Source organism: Elephantulus edwardii, unplaced genomic scaffold (genome assembly GCF_000299155.1).
Source record: "Elephantulus edwardii isolate Elephantulus edwardi_28Jun2011 unplaced genomic scaffold, EleEdw1.0 scaffold00118, whole genome shotgun sequence".
Classification (NCBI taxonomy): domain Eukaryota; kingdom Metazoa; phylum Chordata; class Mammalia; order Macroscelidea; family Macroscelididae; genus Elephantulus; species Elephantulus edwardii.
In genome coordinates this window covers 5,719,590-5,740,074 of record NW_006399868.1, presented here as the reverse complement: position 1 = coordinate 5,740,074, position 20,485 = coordinate 5,719,590, and the positions used below count along the sequence as shown (strand labels likewise).

General features: G+C 40.3%; 1 protein-coding gene across 1 annotated transcript in view; it reads right to left on the bottom strand.

Moving 5' to 3' along the window:
• Window positions 1-597: 597 nt before the first annotated feature.
• The window catches only part of CDH7 (cadherin 7, type 2), a 152,698-nt gene continuing 132,810 nt past the window's right edge, over window positions 598-20,485 (bottom strand). The window contains exons 8-11 of the mRNA XM_006892742.1: window positions 20,285-20,406; window positions 19,248-19,365; window positions 14,908-15,159; window positions 598-1,091 (exon numbers count right to left, since the gene is read on the bottom strand). Of these exons, the coding sequence (XP_006892804.1) occupies window positions 598-1,091; window positions 14,908-15,159; window positions 19,248-19,365; window positions 20,285-20,406 (986 nt within the window). The remainder of the gene's footprint in view (window positions 1,092-14,907; window positions 15,160-19,247; window positions 19,366-20,284; window positions 20,407-20,485) is intronic.

Here is a 20,485-nt window from a genome sequence, read left to right as displayed (position 1 = left end):
AGCAATAGTGCACATTGCCCTCAAGCAAATTTTGTTGGGTTTATATTCACAGATGTTCATTTGGGGAAAACTGCCTAAAAATGTATTTATTTCTGAATAAAATGCCTTGTGAATCCACAGCAAAGGAATGCTGCTGGATTCTGTAAGCCTGTAAGCTCAAAGCTTTGGTGTAAATGAAATTTGTCCTGGGTTTTGATACGCAAGAAATTCTAAGACTTTAATGGCAGGCCATCGTCTCGACTTATCACTGGTTGGTGCCACGAAGGTAGACAGAGGTCTGATGCGTCTGCAGGTACAGGAGAGTTGCTATCTATTCACAAACCACTGAGCATTTCTGTTTTATCAAAAAGCTTTCAAATGCTCAGTGCCTGGGCCAGCACCAACCCCGGGCCAGCACCATCCCTTGGGGAAGTCTGATGAAGATACGCCTCACCAAGGCAGAAACCTAAACAGTTAAACGTGGAGACATGTGTACAGCCATCATTTCCCCCAGCAAAGGGAGGCCTTGTTTTCTGTGTGTGGTGGTCGATGGGCTTCCCCCGTCGGCCTGTCCTTCCCTTGTCTGCCTCGGTTCACGCCACACAGAAGGTTCCAGAGCTAGGAGTAGAGGCCCTCCTGGCCTGTCCCGTACATGTCGGCCAGGCGCTTGAAGCGCGGCCCCCAGTCGCTGAGGTAATCGTAGTTCTGCTCCGAGTTCGAGCTGATGGACTCCAGGGAGCTGAGGGACTCGGCCACCGAGCCGTTGCCCTCGAAGGCATATGTCTGCAAAGAGTCGTACGGAGGCGCACAGGGGTCCACGTCGGCCTCTTTCAGCCTTTCCCAGATGAACTCCCGAAAAATGACATTATCCGGGATGCTCTTAAACGTGGGGCGACTCAAGAACTGGATCTCTGGAGTCACGTCCCTCCGGGTCTTGGTGTCTCTGATGACGTTGAGGTTCCGCAGGGCGGCCATGTCGAAGGCCTCGGTGTCTTCCTCCCCTCCGCCTTCGTCGTCGTAGCGCACGATGTTCTCCCTGATGTCCCTCTCCTCGTCGAAGATCAGGGGCTCTTTTTTCCGCCTTCTCATGGTGACAATCAGGAGGATCAGCACTGAAACAACGAGAAGGAGAAGATGTCAGTCGCCTGGCCACTGAGGACACGAGGCCTGGACCACTGTGCTCTGGCCCTGGGGGGCAGTGAATTGGCACCTGCTTCTGTGACAGTTCACAGCCGTGGAGGCTTCAGAATCGCTCAACTGACTTTAAAATAGAACCCTTTCATGCATCGAGCAACCCTTTTCCACACCTGTTCAGCACGGATGTCTCTCCCCTTTGAACAGAGCCCCCAAAGTATGCAAAAGCACGGACGGAAGGTCCAGTGCATGATCAAGGTACTAATTTCAAAGCCACGACATGCAAAAGGGATGTCTTTCAACCCCTTAATTGCTGGAAGGGCAAAGTGGCCTTCATAAATGTTTGGTGTTTAATTTAACAACTGCCATTTCAGAGGGAAATGGATTACAGCGTTTTGTCTGGTTCTTTGAAGAAATACCTGGTCCTTGTCTGTGAAACTCAGCTGTTAGGTAAAATCCAGCATGTCAGGCAGTATATACAAAGATTAAAAGCTTCTCTAGAATAAATTGAGCCTCACTTTCATGGATGAAATACTGGACTTGGTCTTTATGCATTATACCTAGTGAGAGCAGAGAGTTCTTCTTCTGCATCCGTCAGAGAGAGATTTAAGAAATCCAGCATCCCATTAACACCAGATTTTTCTTCCTTTATCAAAAGTAATAACATTAAATTGTAAAGCATGTGGTTGTAGGAGAGACAGCAAAGGAGAACCATGACAGGGGCTATTTTTTGGACTTAAATAAAAACTAAACTATTCTATATTCTTGTATATCTTCAATAGCATCCACCAGAAGGAGGCTATACTGACCACCATTGAGAAATTGCTATCGGATGTGAGAACACATCTGATGTTGTAGATCTTTTACTGTCCATCAACATAATCTGGAAAAAGTGTTCATTCGTTTTGGAATTCTAAAATGAAGACAGAAATGTCTTAGTTTCATACAATATCTTTAAAGATATTTCTATTATCTCAACTTGTTTTTCTTTCCCCCTCAGAGCTCTAAATGGCCATAAATATATTTAATTGATGGTTGGAATACATTACTGTTAGCAGTATGAAAAAGCAGAGCAGTTATACTTAAAGTGTCTTTTTAAGCTTTTATTTTATATTTTATCTGGTATTAAGAAGCATGTGAAAAATGAAACAAATATATAAACCCAAGAAGAACATTAGTAAATACTGACTAAATGTAAAAGCAAAATGCTAAGTACTTGCTTGATATGAAATAAAATGAGATCATTAATTTTCATTGAAAATCATATGTATTTCACTGTCATCAACACATGAGACATGAGAGGTAAGAACAGTTCTACTGGATGCCTTTGGAGATAGTTTGAATTCTTTTTTGTAGTATTCTTCTTTTCTATTTGACCTGATTATTATTTGCTACTCTATTCTTACTGCATTCAGTTATTTACCAAAATTGTAGCTAAGTAGTTAAAAACCCCTTTGCTTACATGTTTCTTAAAAATAAAACAATAGACACAGAGGTATGAGAAACCCCAGCAATCTCACTCCTAGTTGTACATGCAGAGATTGTAAAGAAGTGACTCAAGGAGACACATGTCCACTTGTACTCTGAGCCACTCTGGCTAGCAGTTGAATGTTTAACCATTTTATCTTTCAGGCTCTCCTTAAAGAAAAAAAAAAGTGCCTATCTATACATTTTTAGACACATGAAGGCATAAAATAATCATTTACGATTTACATACAACTGCAAGTACTGATAATTTTCACTTGGTCCTCCTAAAACAAACGTGATCACCAATGCTTTTCTTTTTGGGAAGTCAAGGTGAGTGAGGCATCAAACAGAAAGAATGGAGGTGAGGTGGACTGAAGGGCAGGTGAAAAAAACACACCTGCTGCCCACACTGGGTATCGAGGAGGAGGAAAGTGCACTAAAGGACAAAGAGGAGGGGACAGATGAGCACGAGGATAAGGGGTGATGGTTATACATTGATCACTCGCTCTTTTGATTTATTGTCCACAAAGTCAAAAGTTTTTAAAATCATGATTCTGCTTTAGACATCTTTTCAGGATGATCCTTGATGACTCAGTGTATTATACATTTGGTTGCAAACTGGAAGGTCTGTAGTTCAGACCCTATGGGACAAAGGGGAGACTCTTGTAAAGATTTTCAGCCTCAGAAACCTCATAGAGAGCTGACATGAGGCATAATCAACTCTATGACACTCTGTACACAGCAACTATCTCCTAGATTCTGCTCCCTGAAGACAAGAATGGAAAAGTTCTGTCTCACATATTTTGGGCATGTTGTTGGCTGTTCCTTGGAGAAGGATGTTATGCTTGGAAATGTAGAGAGTCAGAGAAAGAGAGGAAGACCCTCAATCAGCTGGTTTGATACAGTAACTGCAGCAGTGGGTTCAAGTGTGTCAGAGATTTTAAGGCTGGCCCAGGATAGGACAATGTTTAGATCTGTTGTTCACAGGGTCACTATGAATTTTGCACAACTTGATGGCACTTAACAGCATCCAAATTGTATTTTCACTCTATTCATCAACTCTATTCAAATACAGACCACCTCAATCAAAGGCAGACAGGCCTGTACTCAGGGGTGTGTGAGTTCACAGTTAAAACACACACACACACACACACATTTAAGTGTCTTATGGAGTTCTGCTTCGTCTCTAGTCTTGCTCGAAGCAAGGAAAAGTGTGAAGTGCTTTAGAGGGTTAGACAATTTAACATTTCAATGAATTGGGAGAATATTAATTTCTAAGTACTTGAGCACGTAAGAAAAATAAATTTTAACCTTTACATAGAACAAGTATCAACTGCTCTTCAGGGACTGCGGGGATAATCCTACTATTAAAAAGAACATTTTCTGCCTAAGTAAGCACAAGATTATATATTTTAAGAGGTTTTATCACATGTCTTTTCTGTCATAAGGACTAGACTCCTGAGCAGAGACAGAAGAAATAATTCAGGTCTAACTGAAGTCCAGACACGTGATAATCATATTAAGCTTCCTGTTCATTAATTTATGTATCTATTTCACAGGAATACGTTGACTGTTTGCTATAGTTATGGTTGCCAGGTACCATCAAATAGATTCCAGCTCAGAAGGATATTCTGAAACCTTGCCCAATCCTGCACCATCTTCACAATTTCTACTGTGGTTAAATCTACATGGTTAAAGCATTCCACTTACGACATTAGCTGCAATCAAACATTACAGTGAGAAGCAGACATAATCCGTTTCTTCATTGAGCTTACAGTTAAATGTGCTAGGTAGATGTTGATCAAGCAATAAAGTAAATGAATGTTAAAGTAGAAGTAGACTAAGTATTGCAAAAGGGGGAGGTAAGAGCTCATGAAAATCCATAAATGAGAGGAAAGAATCCGCTTAAGTCTTAATTGAGGATAATTGCAAGTCATGATGAGTTGGAGAGGGACGTGTTGAAGCCAAGGAGGAGCATCCTTAGCACAGGGAACATCATGAGCCAAGGTCCTGAGGTCAGTGTGGCTGGAGGCACAGGAGGGTGGAGCGCATGGCTGGAGGTGCAGCCAAGGGTCAGATGTCACAGACAGCACCACTCTAATGCTGTAAGCAATGCAGGCCATCACTAGGTCTCTCTATGGAAACCTGAATCACTGCAACTTGACCAAAGAGAAGCAGAGGGGCAAAGCAGAAGCTAAAAGCTGAGTTTCTACTGCAGCAGTAAATGAAACTGGAGGCATAGCACTCCTTGATCACAAAACCTACTACACCGCTATAATAACCAAAACAGCCATAGTTCTGTTACAATGTCAAGCACACAGACCAATGAATTAGAGAATCCAGAAATTAATCCATCTATCTATAGTCAACTGATATTTGACATGGAATCAAAACTCTCAAATGGTGATATGACAACCTCTTCAACAAAACGGTGCTGGCAAAACTGGACACATCTCTCACCATACACAACAATCAACTCAAGGTGGAACCAAGACGTAGGGGTAAAGCCCAAAACCACAAAGATCATAAGAGACAAAGTAGGAACCAATCTTAGGAGTTCTAGCTCATGGTATAAAAAGGCTGACAAATACAGTCAGAAATACACAACCAGGAAAGGATAAAATTGATGAATGGTACCTTCTAAAAATTAAATCCTTGTTCACATTAAAACACAAAGTGAAAAGAAAACTGAATGACTGGGGGGAAAATATTTGGCAATAGCATCTCGAACAAGGGCCTCATCTCAAGAGTTTAAAGAATACTCCTGGACTTCCACAAGAAGACTGATAACCCAATTACAAAATTGGCAAAATAAATCAAGACTTTTTTCAGAGGAACATAGTCAGATGGCCAACAGACACATGAAGAAATGCTCCAAATCAATGGCAATAAGAGAGATGCAAATGAGATACCGTCTCACTCCAGTAGCAGTGGCAAAGTTTAACAGGACAGCAAGTAATAAATGTTGGAGAGGATGTGGAGAGATAGGAACTCTTATACACTGTTGGTGGGATTGTAAAATGGTACAACCACCCTGGAAAGCAGTTTGGCGTTTCCTTAAAAAGCTGAACACAGAAATCCCCTATGACCTAGCTATTCCACTGCTTGGAATATACCTGAGAAAATTAGAAATGAGGCACAGAGATTTGTACACCAATGTTCACAGCAGTGTTAAGTACCATCACAAGAACATGGAAATGGCCCAAATGTCTAAGCACAATTGAATGAATCGAAAAATTGTGATACATTCATATGATGGAAACTACACAGTATGCAGGAGCAATGATTTTGAAAATGACAACATAACTTGGGAGGGACTGGAGAGCATTATGCTGAGTGAACGAACTCAGTCCCATAAATCCTGTACAAGATCATTATTGTAGAAATCGAAAGATAACTAGTAAAACGACTGTGAGGATCCAAGTGGTGAAAGGGTAGGAGCAGTGGGGTGAAGATGAGGAAGTGGTAATCATGGGGTCACACAATTTGAAGGGTAGAGAGAGGGGTGGGTCAAGGAAATGGGAAAGATCCAGTGTGAAAAACAATATATATGAACTTTGGAAGCAAACCCGAATAAAACAAAAATTAATTTAAAAAAATTTGAAAAATAAGAACTATGTGAGAGGGAGATTCACTATTCTTGTCTCCAAGGAGCACTCTGGCTTCATCTTCTCCAAGACCTGTTTGTTCATCTGGGAGTCCATGGATGTTTAGTACTCTTCTCCAATACCACAAGTCAAAGGCAACAATTCTTCTGTCATCCTTATTCACTGTACAGCTTTCAGATGCACAGCAAGTGTAACGTGCTATTCCAAGATGCAACTTTTAAAAAAATAGACTGCCAGTCTCTTCAGTTGATACTGTCAACCTTACAGTTAAAAGTCAAGTGCTTATTCACTATACTAATTGTGGAGAAGACGTGAATGATTATTTCTAGCAACCAGAGTTTCTTTTTAATCCTAGGAATGTTTCTGTCTGGACTCACAGCATAATAAAGTAGGTATTAGTCACACAGACCAGGAAGCATTTGAAATGTTGCCATTCTGAATTGAAATGGACGCTGAGGGTAAAATACATGTGGTTTCAAAAATTTAATTACAAAATGAATTTAAAATATATTATTAATAATTTTTATTATGTATTAAAATGAAAGTACTGGGCACTATTAAGTGATATATAGCTGTTAACATTCATTTCACTTACTTCTTTCTGTTTTTTGTTTTGCTTTTTTCTTTCCCTAATGAGGCAATTACAAAAGGTGACATTGCACACGGAATCTCACCTGCTCTGGGCTCACTGCATATTCCGGAGGACTTCACATCTGAACAAAATGCCAGAAACATTAGAGAAGTCTGAGTCATTGTGTTATCAGAGCCCACTAATCTAAATTTTCCATTGCCAAATGAAATACGAAAAAGTGTAAAAGCTATTTGGCTGCCAGTACTGCTGTTTCTGTAAGGTATAAGGAAAAATGAATTGAATAAAATCTACTGGCAAAATCTATGTCCAAGTTCAATAATTTATGGGAAAAAAGTTATCCAAATCAATGTACTTACAACTCAGTCAGTATTATTTGTTTACCCCTCACTCTTCTCCGATCCTGGTGACTTCACAAAGAACGATTTTTGGAAAAAAAAAATCGGTTAAGAGTTTCACCATCTGGCACTCATTAAATGTCACTGATTTTGTTCTAATCTTGAATCAGCTGTGAATCTTACGGCCTGATATTGGCAACAACCATTACAAAGCTTCAAACCCATTTTAACATTCATTCTAAGCCTCACACCCCCACCAGGAAGCTTAGCTCTTCTGAGAACGAGAGATGTCCCCAATTGGGAACAAGCCCTTGTCATTTCCAGTCCAAACAGAAGGGCTTCTCCACTCAGTGTCACCGACTTCTCAGTTTTGTAAATACAGCCAACTCCATAGTCTCACGTTCTCATGTCCTATTTGACTGTAAAGAAGAACAATCTGGTTTTTTTCCATGCCATTCCCCTGTGATAGATTTTATTGGTAACCGCGACATTTGTCAAATGAATGGGCCCTTCTCAGCCATTCCTCAATATCAAATTTGTCATATTTGACACTGAACTCACACCAGGAACCTCAACATCTGTAAGGTCAAGTAACTCCACAGAATAACCTGGGTACCTGGCAGTTCATTTACAACAAAAGTTTCACTTGCATTTCACTTAAAGCCTCTGAAATCCGATCTGTTTGATGCCCACTCTTCTCTAATTTCATCACACTGGGGAAGGTGGATGGTCAGAGAAAGCAAAGAAGATCCTCAACAACAGGGACTAACAGGGTGATTAGAACCCTGAGTTCCAGCACGCTGCACATAAGGATGGAGCGGGATAGAGCAGGGCTCTGATCTTCTGCTCATAGTGTCTCAGTGTGTCACAGTCAAGTTGACAGTACGTAACAACACATTCTCTAACAAGTAACACTTACAATGAGTGACAATTAGATGTCGAGCTACTAGCCAGTTTACATGCTGCAAAGTCAGTGGTTCAAATGCACGACTTCCTTCATGGAACAAAGCTAAGGCAGTCTGATTCCTTAACTGTAGCCTTGAAAACCCAGTATGACAGCTCTGCTCTCTTCTATAGTGGGGCCAGCATGATAGTAGCCAGTATGATTTTTTTTTAAATAGTTAGTATTTCCTTAAGTTCTGTCTTTATTTTTTTTCCTAACACTCCTTTTTTGCTATTTCCTTCAATGCAGCTTGAACTCCTTCCTTCATCACCATAGGCTCTTGCTCATATGTTATTTTGTTAAATTCTTCTGTGTTTGTATTGCCAATTCCTTTTGATACAGTGACTCAGCATATTCTTTCCATCTTCTTTTAATACTTCCTGGATCATTTAATATTTTTCCTAAAGCATCTTTGATTATAGCAACTTGAGGTATGAATTTGTTCTTCAGTTCCTTGAGCTTAAGAAATGCTAAGTGAGTTAGAAGACAAAGATTCTCACCACTGGACCAATTGGCAGCATCAGGATGGATGGTGAAGAGACCGAGATTGTTAACAACTTTAGTTTGCTTGGTTCCATGGTCAACACTCTTGGCACCAGCAACCAGGAAATCAAAACACGTATTGCGATGGGAAAGTCTGCTGTTAGGGACCTCTCCAGGGTACTGAAGAGCAATGGTGTCACTCTGGAGACTAAGGTGCATCTGATACAGGCTTTGGTCTTTGCAATCACCTGTTATGCATCAGAGAGTTGAACAATGACTAGGGAGGATAGAAGGAGAGTGGATGCCTTTGAGCTGTGGTGCTGGAGAAGAGTATTGAATGTACCATGGACTGCTAGGAAAACAGACAGATTCATCCTGGAGAGGGTTAAATCAGACTGCTCCTTGGAGGCAAGGATTCTGGGGCTTCATCTGACATACTTTGGTCATGTTGTAAGGAGAGACTTGTTCTTGGAGAGGGACATCATGCTTGGGAGGGTGGAGGGATGGCGCAAATGGAGAAGACCCTCTAAGAGGTGGATTGACTCAGTGACTGGGGTAATCGGGATGGGTGTGTCAGAGGCAGTGCAATTGGCACAGGATAGAGCAGGGTTTAGGTCTGTTGTACATGGGTCAATATGAGTCACAAGTGACTCAATGGCACATAACCACAACAACACTCCTTTGAGGTCAGATCACTGAATAAGAAAGCTTCAATAGCTTTTGTGTTTGCTCATTAACTGATGCACAATAAACCTCTGCTCATCAGATTATATTCAAAAAGGACAACTCATGATTTTTGTAAATGATAAAAATGCATTTCATTGTGCACAGAATAAGTGCATAAGAAATGGCAAAGAATACTGATACTATTTGTCATATATAGATGACAATACTACATATTCATAGGGACTGCTTCATGTAGTTTTAAAAAGATTAAGTGAACTTATATCTGTAACACAGTACACTTGATCTTGAGCTGTGGTGGCTCATTGTTAAGGAGTTGTACTGCCAACCCAAAAGCATGTGGTTCAAATCCATCCACTATTCTGTAGAAGAAAGATAGGCATTCTCCTATGTGATTTACTGCCTCAGAAAACCTGTGGGAGAGTTTGTTAGGAGTTGGTTCTAACGCTATAGTAACAACAACAATAATACATTTCTAACACTTTTAGAATAGTGCTATACTTCCACAGTATGTGCTGTAGGTTGTGTTGCAGTAAGCTATCATGTGCATGAGGCCATGTTTAAAAATGGGAACGGACTATAAGAAAGGTTCTAATAGGTTGGCTAAGGCACTTGTCTACCATGGTGTTGCTATGTGCCACTGACGCAGAACTGAATCACAGGTGTCTCTCCAGTGAATCTTCAGGAATTATCACGAGTAAGCAGACTGCCCATCTTTCCTTCTCAGAGCAGCTGAAGGATTTGAAGCACCTGCCTTTGGGCTGGCAGTGGAGCTCTTTACCATGAGCCACCAGGACTCCATGCCGAAGAAATAACTAGATAAGATCTTCTGATGTGTAAATTGTGTGCATAACGGAAATGTGTTTTCAGATGTCTCAAGATAGAGAATGACAAACTACCAGGATCAAGTTTTTTACTTTTAAATATTAGTTGTTGTTGTTGTTGTTATGTGCCATCGAGTCACCTGCGACTTCATAGTGAACCTATGTACAACAGCCCTAAACTCCGCTCTATCCTGTGTCTGTCTTACTGTCTGTGATAACGCAGGATTACAGCAGAACTGATGCCTTAACATTGTAGTGTTGGAGAAGAATACAGAATATTCCATGGACTGCAAGTGTCCTGAGAATGATCCTTGAAGGCAAAGATGGCGAAGCCTCATCTCTCATACTCTGCACTTGTTGCTAGGAGAGGGTGTTTATTGAAAACACATCATGTTTGGGACAATGGAAGGGTCAGCAAACGAGGAGGATTGACAAAGTGACTGCAGCAACAGGCTCAAATGTGCTAGAGATGATGAGGATGGCACAAGATAGGACAGTGTTCGTAGCTATTGTTCACAGAGTCGCTATGAGTCACACCTGACAACATCTAAGCAATAACAAAGACAAACCAGGAACCATACTGGTTTAAGGAAAGTGACTACTTGACGTACAGAGAAAACTGTGTTTGGGTTGATCAGCTAATAGAATCTCCAATTGAGCATATACGATTTTATCAGGTGTCATGTGAGTGGATTTGCCAGATTCATCTAACAATGAGCTATGTGCTAGAAGTCTCTTGGTTTATAGTCAACCAGCACCTAGTAGGTGTGCCTGTATTTTAAAAGTGGTAGGGTCCAAGGGTCCCGAGGGCCTAGTGTTAACTGATTTGGGGATGAACTTTTTCCTAAGGGCTACAGCAATGGTCTCTCTGTTTGCTGTACTGAAGTAACCTGGGGTTGCTGGGATGCTGAACGCTGTGTCATAGGTGTGTGTGTCCAATTCCATAATGGTTGCCTATCATGGACAGTGTTTGGAGGAACTTCCAGATTGGTTCAGGTTTGGAAGCAGGAGTGGCATCCACTTCCTAAACCACATACCTCTGGAAACACTATGAACATAGTGAAATGCTGGCAGTTATACAACAGGGTTCAGGTCTTGCGTTCATATAGAGTTGCTATGATTTGTCCTTGACTCGAAGGAACTTAGCGACAGCAACATCTAGAACAAGGTTGGAAGTAATTGGAGAATACTTTAAATTGGCCATTTTGACTTAACAACAACAAAAATGATAGACTGATGTGAAGCAGAAGGAGTCTGCTGCCTCTAATCTGGCAGGGCCTGGGTGATGTAACTGATGAATCTCTGGGCTTGTCACAGACACAAGGGACCTGTGCCATACTGTAAAATAGGAAAGCACCTTAAAAAGACATTCAGGGGCTAGTCTTGTCCGTTCCTGAATTCTGGCTCTGGTGGTCACTGGCTCCATCACCTTGTGCCTGTTTCTTACTCTTTAAACCACAGTTTTCTCACATGAAAATGCCTCTCTCTCATTGTTGTCCAGATGGAAATAACCCAGAGTTGGCCCTCCAACAGGTTTCTGAAGGATGTAATTCCCATGATAAGAGATTATCTTTCTCTTGCATATAGAATAGTAATTCCTTCTCTAAGAAATCTGTTATACCATTTGTTATAATTGATAGAAGGCCCTAAGGTACATAGCCTAATGTCCAGCAACCAAGAGCTTACTAAAGCCCAGTAGCAAAGCCTAGATGGCAGAGACTGGCAGAAAAGAAGGATGACTGGAAGTGGGGCCCACGGGGAGGGCATGGAAGAATGCTGTTACCTCAAAGGGATTACAACACACCCCATAAAATCAATTTTTTAAAAGTTGAAGAGAAAACTAATGTTCTCTGTCAACTTCCACTCAAGTTACAAAAAAAGTTTAAAAAAACCCCACATCACAGGAGATGGAAAACTTTTGGAAAAAGCAAGTTTATTCTGATACACATTTTACTACGCTGATAGGAGTAAGAGAATGCGGGCCTCATTAGCATTTGCAATCTGTTCATTATTTTCCTTTCCACAAGGACAGCTATAACAAAGGTGCTCTATTTTTACCACGTCCGATCGTCTACTCAGTGCCACCATTTTTCCCTCCTCGACATCTAGTGTGTTTCCCACTTAAGGGATTTTCACTACACCTTATAAAAGCAGACAGGTATTTTCTGGTTGGACACACTTATGCCTGGCAGCAGTAACGGGAGACTAATACGCTTCACCGCCTGGTAGTTCAGGAAGAGAAGTTAAAAGATGCATGACAGGGGAATGTCAATCTGGCCACGCAAGACACACAGGAAGAGTCAGAACACCCAGCAGTGAGCTGTGAGCTCCACACGCACCTTATTAAGCTGTTGTTTGTGAAGCTGGTTCAGTCTAACTAATCCCAATTGTACGTGGGGAGCAAAGAGCCAAAGGGAACGCTACAGGACCTCAAGACGCTACAGGACCTCAAGACGCTACAGGACCTCAAGTACTCGGACTCCAAGGTTCACACAAGTAAAGGGAAAAAATCCTTAAAACGCACTATAGTCAATTTAGTGGTGGCTTTTGTGTGCAGCAAAACTAACTCTTTTTGTACACAATTGGAGAGAAACTAGAATATTCTTTCAAAACTGTAACCTCTGGAAAACCAACGTTACAGTGGATTCTGACACACAGTGACACTCTCCTGAGTTTCTGAGGCTACAAATCTTCAAGAGAGGCCACTTTCCATCCTGTCCCCATAGAGCTTCTAGTGGATTTGAACTGCGTGACTCTACCAGAGGTCTATTCTCAGAATGCATGTGCACTATTTAACACCAATTTTATTTTTAAAGAGCTGAAATGAGTTTCTCTGATAATTTTCTAAAGACAAAATATGTACACTGAGGTAATAACTGAATGTGTTAGTCATTTTTAGAGCTTATTTTTAAGCATTTTTAGCTTGATGAAAGAAAAGCCAGCAGATGTCAACTATGAATTGAAGTTTGATAAAAACGTATAATCAAATTAGTGGTGGTGATGGGACATGTTTTTGATTTAGACAGCAGTGTGGATGAGAAAGATTTCCTGCATGAAGCATGACTGAGGTACCTAATTAATAACTTTCTCATGACATCCGGATGTGACAATATACCACTCGAGTTGCACTCAACTCCTGACAAGAGAATCTTAAGACTGACTGGGAAATTCATGAATGTGCTAATTGCAGGGTCATCTTTCTCATTTAGAAAATTTGGATGGAAGGAAGTAAGAGAGGCAGGTGGAGAGGAAGAACGAGGAGAGAGGACTCAGAGGAAAGCGTTTACTCTTAGAGTTATTACAGGGTGTTGACAGCAACTGTCTGATGCTCTGTAGATAGAGGTGTTCTGTTCTGTACATGAATTAGAAAAAGATTCTCACCACAGCACAACAGGGAAAATTCTCCTAGTCTCTCTGCTGTTAAATACAACTCGGATGGTATAGCCCATAAGAAATGACATTATTGCATCAAAGGCTCCACTTCTCTGCTGGCTAGCAGTTAAAATCTACTAGGTGCCTTGAAGGAGAAAGATGAACCATCTCTTCCTTCATGATTTGCCACCCTGGAGACCAACAGAGGGTCAGCTATGAGCGTGTTCTAACTTGACAGCAATTCTGTTTCTCTATTTTGTGCTTTAAAGGTTAAGAAACCAGTATTAGATGGATTCACCTTCCCTTTCAAAGAAATAAGCAATATGTTGGAGGCAATAATGGAGTATAAGTATACTGAATCCAGTCTTAAACACCACTGATGCTTCCAATGCTTCTATTATTGAAATAAACTATTGAATGAAAAATAAATCATGATTGGCTTTGCTAATTTTACTAAATATCTACAAGAGTAGTATCCCAGATACACTACTAATTTGTCATCACTGCTATAGGAAGAATATTCTGAAAAAGAAGTACAGCTAACAATAAGTCCTATCACACAACGCTCATGTTGGATATTTCACACTTTAAAAGGATGCTTCATAATTGCTTATTAAGCTTTAATTCTTATAAAACTAGGGGGGAAATCTCACTTTCCCAAATTAGAAAAAATAACCAGAGAAAATTAGTGTCTGTCTCTCTCTCTCTCTCTCTCACACACACACACACACACACACACACACACGTATACAGACATACACATTAATGTTCTTTTGGGAAATTATAACTTCTGTACTATTGAATGAACAATCTTTTAAAATTTGCAGACAAACTGAGAAATCAAATTAATTCTAAGAAGCTGTTTGGATAAAAGACTACAGTTTCTGAAATGAATGCACAATTGAAACAATGGAAAATGTTTCTCATCCATCTCCTGTGTAGAATATTCAGAAGTAAATAACCAAGCGATGGTAAATTAAAACATGAAGCAAAATCAAACCCCCACGATACTGTAGGATGAAAATGCATTTTAAACATAAACTATTTATCTTCACTGTTCTTTTTGAATGAAACATTGATTGCTTTTCCAGAGCTAGACTTTGAATTCATCATTTGGAACCATGGACAAAGAATTAAATGTAAGCTGTGAACATTAAATGCCCTTCTAGTGAGACTAAAAATTATGAACATGTGAAGATAATGAAACAAACAAACATAAAACCCAAACAAGCCTAGGGCTATGGAGTTTGTTCTGACTCCTGGAGACCCTCCACCTCCTTTCTTGGTTACAAAATGTTATTAAGACAAAACCTCTTTCTTACAAGAAACGGCTCGTAGCTTTGAACTGTCAACCTTGCAGTTAGCAGCTTCATACATGATGTGCAGTGCCACCAACACCCCTTGTGTGTCTCACCGACCGTCCGCTGTGCCCTGTGCCCGGAGTATGAGAGGGCCCTGTGCCCCCGGCTCCGGGACGGGGACCTACCCAGCAAGGTGAGGACGCAGGCCAGGATGGCGAGCAGGGCCCCGGTGCTGAGGCCCGCGGGCAGCACGTAGGCCTCAGCGTTGCAGGTCTGGGCGATGCCGTCGGCGTCACAGTCACACACCCGGATGGTGAGCGTGTTGGTGCTGCTGAGCGAGGGCGAGCCGCTGTCCACGATGAAGATGGGCAGGTAGTACACAGCCTGCTCCTGCCTCCGGAAGCCGTTCCTCCGGGTCAGGATGGAGGCCGTGTTGTCTACGACAGAGAAAACAGCGGTCACCCTTGTCCTTGACGCCTCAGTGGTCCAAGGGGGGCCAGGTTCAGGCTCTGCTTTCCAAAGAGATGAAAGACTAGGCCAGGCCAGTTCCTCAGCTACTGTGTGCGTCTTAAGACATCTTTCCAAATACTGGTTAAAATGACTGTATTTTAGGTTTTTACGCTAGACTACACTCAATTATGATTAAAAAAGAAATGCAAAGTAAGTTGAACATGTTAATATTCGTGTGATAGTCATGTTAAATAAAGCTTTAAAGTTTAAAATATACTTGTTTTGGGTGAAACATTCTTCTAGGTCGTGTAACCCTGGTATGCCTACTTGCTGTACAGAGGTAACTTGTGGTTGCTGTGAAACTGAACACTGTGACACTGATGAGTCAAATGAGATAATAGTTACCCATGGGGGACAGTGTTTGGTGGAGCTCCCCAATTAAAACAAGCTTGGAAGCAGGAGTAGCATCCACTTCCACAATAGCTTGCCTCTGGAAACCCTATGAACCTGGAGAAAGGATGAAAGTGTCCAGGACTTTCATTCATAGGGTCGCTAATTGTTGCCTGCAACTCAATGGCACTTAACAACAAACAACAATAACTTATAGAAAAGATAGATGGTAGAAACAAAGAGGTTGAATACTATTCTTTTTTGAAGGTGAAATAAAAAGATAGCCTGATTAGAAATGGTATGTTCCAGTCTGGGACAGGTCAGTTCTTTGACAATAAAGCGGTACAGAAAAAAGCCAGGTTAAATGTTGTCAAGGTAACATCCCCCACTGCAATCAGGGCAATTTTGACCCATGGTGAACCCCCGCTACAACTGGATTTCTGAGGCTTTAAGTCTCGATGTTAGGAGACTATCTTCTTCCTCTGGGGAAGCTGGGAGATTTGAACTGCTGAGCATTCAGTTAGCAGCACAACACATACCACACTCTCCCATCAGAGCCCCTCCATTGTTATGTCCCACAAATGAAGTATTTCACTCCATTCTCTCTGACAAGCTCTAAGTCCAATATAGAAATAAGTAAAATAATCTACTCTAGCTTTTCTAATTAAAAATGCTAGGAAAGAAAGAGAGCCATTTTTAAGTCAGTATTTGAAAAATTATATACTATTACCCAAAGCCTATGTACATTTTGTCAGTGAAAAGTAGTCAATTTGTGTTTATTTTTTATTCATTATATTTCTTGTCAACAACTCTAATGACTTTGATAAGTCTTATAGTGATAAAGAACTCTATAATATGCTGTAATTGATTTCTAGATAGGGAAAACAGTTTCAACTTTTTATATTCCAGAAATTTCTTCCAATCTTAGTTAATTTGCATTATTGTTTATTGCTGTCCAGTCAACTCTAATTCTTAGAGACCTTCTAGGACAGAATAAAGTCCACTATATTTTGGGGTATCTGCACAAGTGCCAGAATCTTGGCCCATTTTTCTGGCTACTGTGATAATCCATCTCACCAAGGGTCTCTCATGTCTTGTGTTTTAGTCATTCAACCCGACTCAACCCCACTCAGTTTATTGCTGTGTAGTCAGAATGACTCATAGCTGACCCTCCAACAGATTTTCATATACTGTAAATAATGTGGAGTGGAGTGTCCATATTTCTCACCATGGTTCAAATCCAGTAACTGGCCAATCTTCTCCAGATGGGCAATTTTCCCCTGTAAATATTCACAGGTATGGAAACCTGAAAGAAGGTCACTATGAGACATAATTAACTCTAAAGTAGTAGATTTGGTTTGGTTTCATTTCTACTTAATCAAGAATGATGCATTTCTCCAGAGACTGGACCTCTAGTTGAAAAAAAAAAAAGTGAGACACAGCAAATATCTCACTAACTTTGCTTCAAAGTTACGTGCTTGTACTTCTTCCAAGATCTTCTATCTTTATTCTCCTAGTAGCCAAAACAACATGCAATATTTTTCACCAAGAATATAATCCAAAGGTATTAGCTGTTCCGTCTTCCTCATTTAATGTACATCTTTCACAATGCATGTGTGGATTTTGAAAATATCATGGTTTGGGTCACACATGTACCTTAGCACTCAAGTAGCCATTGTTCCTTTTTAGCACTTTAAAAAGTTCCTTATAACAAATATGCACAATGTGATACATTGTTGGAGTTTTCTTTTTATTGTTGCTTCCATGGCTATTGACTGTCCATTCAAGGGAAAGGAAATACTTGACAAATGCAACTGTTTCTCCATTTCTTAAGATTTATAACACTCTGCCACGTGCAGATGACCTAATCTTGGTTGTAGAAAATTAAAAGGACTTGAAGCACTTACTGCTGAAGCTCAAAGACTAGACTCTTCAATATTGACTGAATGCCAACATGAAGAAAACAATTATGCTGAGTGAAATATCTTAGTCATGAAAGGACAAATACTGCATAATGCCACTGTTATAAAATAGGACTGACATCAGGGTTGGGGGAAACTAAAAAAAAAGAGGGGATAAATAATATACACTGCACTGACACAGATAAGGGAAAGAACTGCTTAAAAAGAATATGTGATTAAGTATTCTATGCATGACAACAGTCCTGAATAAGAGCTGCACAGTAAAGTGGACTGGGCTGGGGGTGGGGAATTGTACAACGAAATAATTTTTTTTTCAAAGAGCAAAATGAACTGGGTTGGGGATGGGCAACAATGAATGAATGGAAATCCAAGTTCTCTATAAATTTTCATTAAAATCGCAATAAAAAGACAAAATAAAACTTACACACAGCAGAAAAAAAAGAAAACAAACATCACAAGTAGACCAGCAAAGAACATCATGGTAAATGGATAATAATGTTTCTACTATATTGTATTCTTTTAAACATGTAACAGCTTGGTGGAAAAGAGAATTACAAATATGAGACACAAAGAGATCACATGCTGCTGGGGAAATCTGTGCCGACACACCCGCTCAACAAGAGGCTGTCACACACCTTCACTTTGTGAAACACAGTGAATAAAATGAGGCGTGCCTGCATTTTCAAACGGAATTGTTGAAATCAAGGTTGGATCTTTGAGACTAAAGAAAGGCTGGACTTAGTGCAAATCACTTGCAATGTCACGTCTTATTGAGAAAGCCTTTAAAGATAAGACAGTATTTGAGTAGTAACTCTTTTTATACTTTTCCCCCCTGAGAGTTGATTCACACATACAATTGACATCAAAGAATGAACTGGATTTTTCATATTGTTGGGGAGTACTATTCACACTTTATATCAGCTGTTCCTTTTATCGTTCCATTAAAATGAAATCTTAAATAAAAACAAAATCACATGCACATATGAATGTGAAATCAAAGAATAGGAGGCACTCCCATTTCTTATAAAATTTCTCAAGAATGACTATGCGTAGTTAATAAAAAAGGGAGTTTCTAACTACATATATCGATAAAATGAAAACATATAATGGTATTTACCTTTGAAGAAGACAAATGAGAACTGGGATGAAATAGAATTATTTGTTAGTTTTCTTTTTGTATTTCTTTATTATAGGAGTACATTTTACCATCTGCAAGCCTTACTTTTATTTTTGTAATAAATATAAAAGATAACTTGTGCTTTTACTGCAAACATTAAGCACGTAGTTGTTTAGGCTGAAATGTCTTACTTTTATTTTTGCAATAAATAGAAAAGATAACTTGTGTTTTTATTGCAAACATTAAGCACATAGTTGTTTAGGTTGAAATGTAGAGAGTTAAATTAGTTTCTTAATGTCTTAATTATATGTTAGTGGCAAAGGTCCTCCTCATTGAGGCTTGGCTCTCCACAAAACGGCTACTTTGGAGACAAAGTCTGTTGCCCACAAATGAAAGCAAGTGTCTGGAAGGAGAGAGAGATGGATCCGATTTTCTCCATAACTGGTCTTAAGGTTCAAAATGATTTAAATTACAGTTGCTTCTTCATGGCAGCAAATTCTTAGATAAAAATTACTTCAAGGGCTCATTGTCCTTTAATCCATGTCATTATTTTAAAAAATCATAATCAACACTCTTGAGAAGAAAAGCACCGAGCTGGAGTGTGTACCTGTTGAGTCCACAGGTGACGATGCCAGCATCACCTTACCTTTGTTGTCTTTCAGGGAGAAGTTGTGGTTATTGGTTGCATCTGTGGTCAAGCTGAAGAAGAACTGATGTCCACTGGAGGGCTCATCTTTATCCACAGCACTGATTTTCTGGATCACCTACGCACCGGAGATGAAGACGTGAACAGACGTTGGTGTACCTGGCTGCACTGTGAGTTAGGAACAAGCTATAGCATGCTTTAAGGAAATGCCTCCTTCCACACTGGGCTGGTGGAAGAGAGAATACACACCAGATACATTCAGATGAACTCAATTAAGAAGGGACTCTGATAAACACCTTTTCAAAAGGTCCTTTTCAAAAGTCATACCTGAACTTACATAAGTGAACTTTGGGAATCAGTTGCATCACTTGATAAAGCCATCCCAGGAATGGATCACTTTTTGGTTTATTGGTTGAAATCAAGTGTAAAAATTCCCAGTAAAGTCCATCTACTGAGGACGGGAATTGATCAAACCTGGACTGCACTCGCTTCACTGCTAGAATGTCCTGGTCCTGCAACTCTTCTGTGACATACGGGAAAGAGTCTGTCAAGTCTGTTCTTGGTACTAGGAAGTGTGCTCTGACACACAATGTCACCTCAGGGCCGTGAGCACTGTTCCACTGCGTTTCCAGGGCTGAAGTCTTCCAGGAGAAAGTCTATCTCCTATTTCCCCCCTAAAGAGTGGCAAGTGGTTTTGAATTACCAGGTGTTTTTGGTTAGCAACTGGTTGGTTAACCACTATGTGACCAGCATTCCTTGATAAGCTTATTTTTCCTTAAAGTAATCCAAAGCCACTTACCAGAGATTTTATCAGTTTGTTTTTTGGTTTTTTTCTTGCTGAGGGATTTCCATCATCCCAATTCAACCAGCTTTGGAAGTTTTGATAATGTGAGCTCTGCTTCCCATCAAAGTGTTAGTATTGCTGAATCAGGGTGATTGTAGCTTATCTTAAAGCAGGCGAGATTTCAAAGGCAGCATCTGTTGCACGCTTTAAGAGCTTTCGTAGGGAAGGTGTGGGTTGTGGTGAAGGCTCTCACCTGGCCCGGCTGCGCATTCTCACACACGGTGGTCTCATAGTCCATGGCGAATTCCGGGGCATTGTCATTGATGTCCAGGATGGTGATGGCCACGTAGCCCCGTCCTACTTGAGATGGATTCTCTAAGAAAGAATACAGTGTCTTATGGTTTACTCTGGTTGTAAGTTCATTAATTAAATATTGCTATTTTTTTAAAAAAAT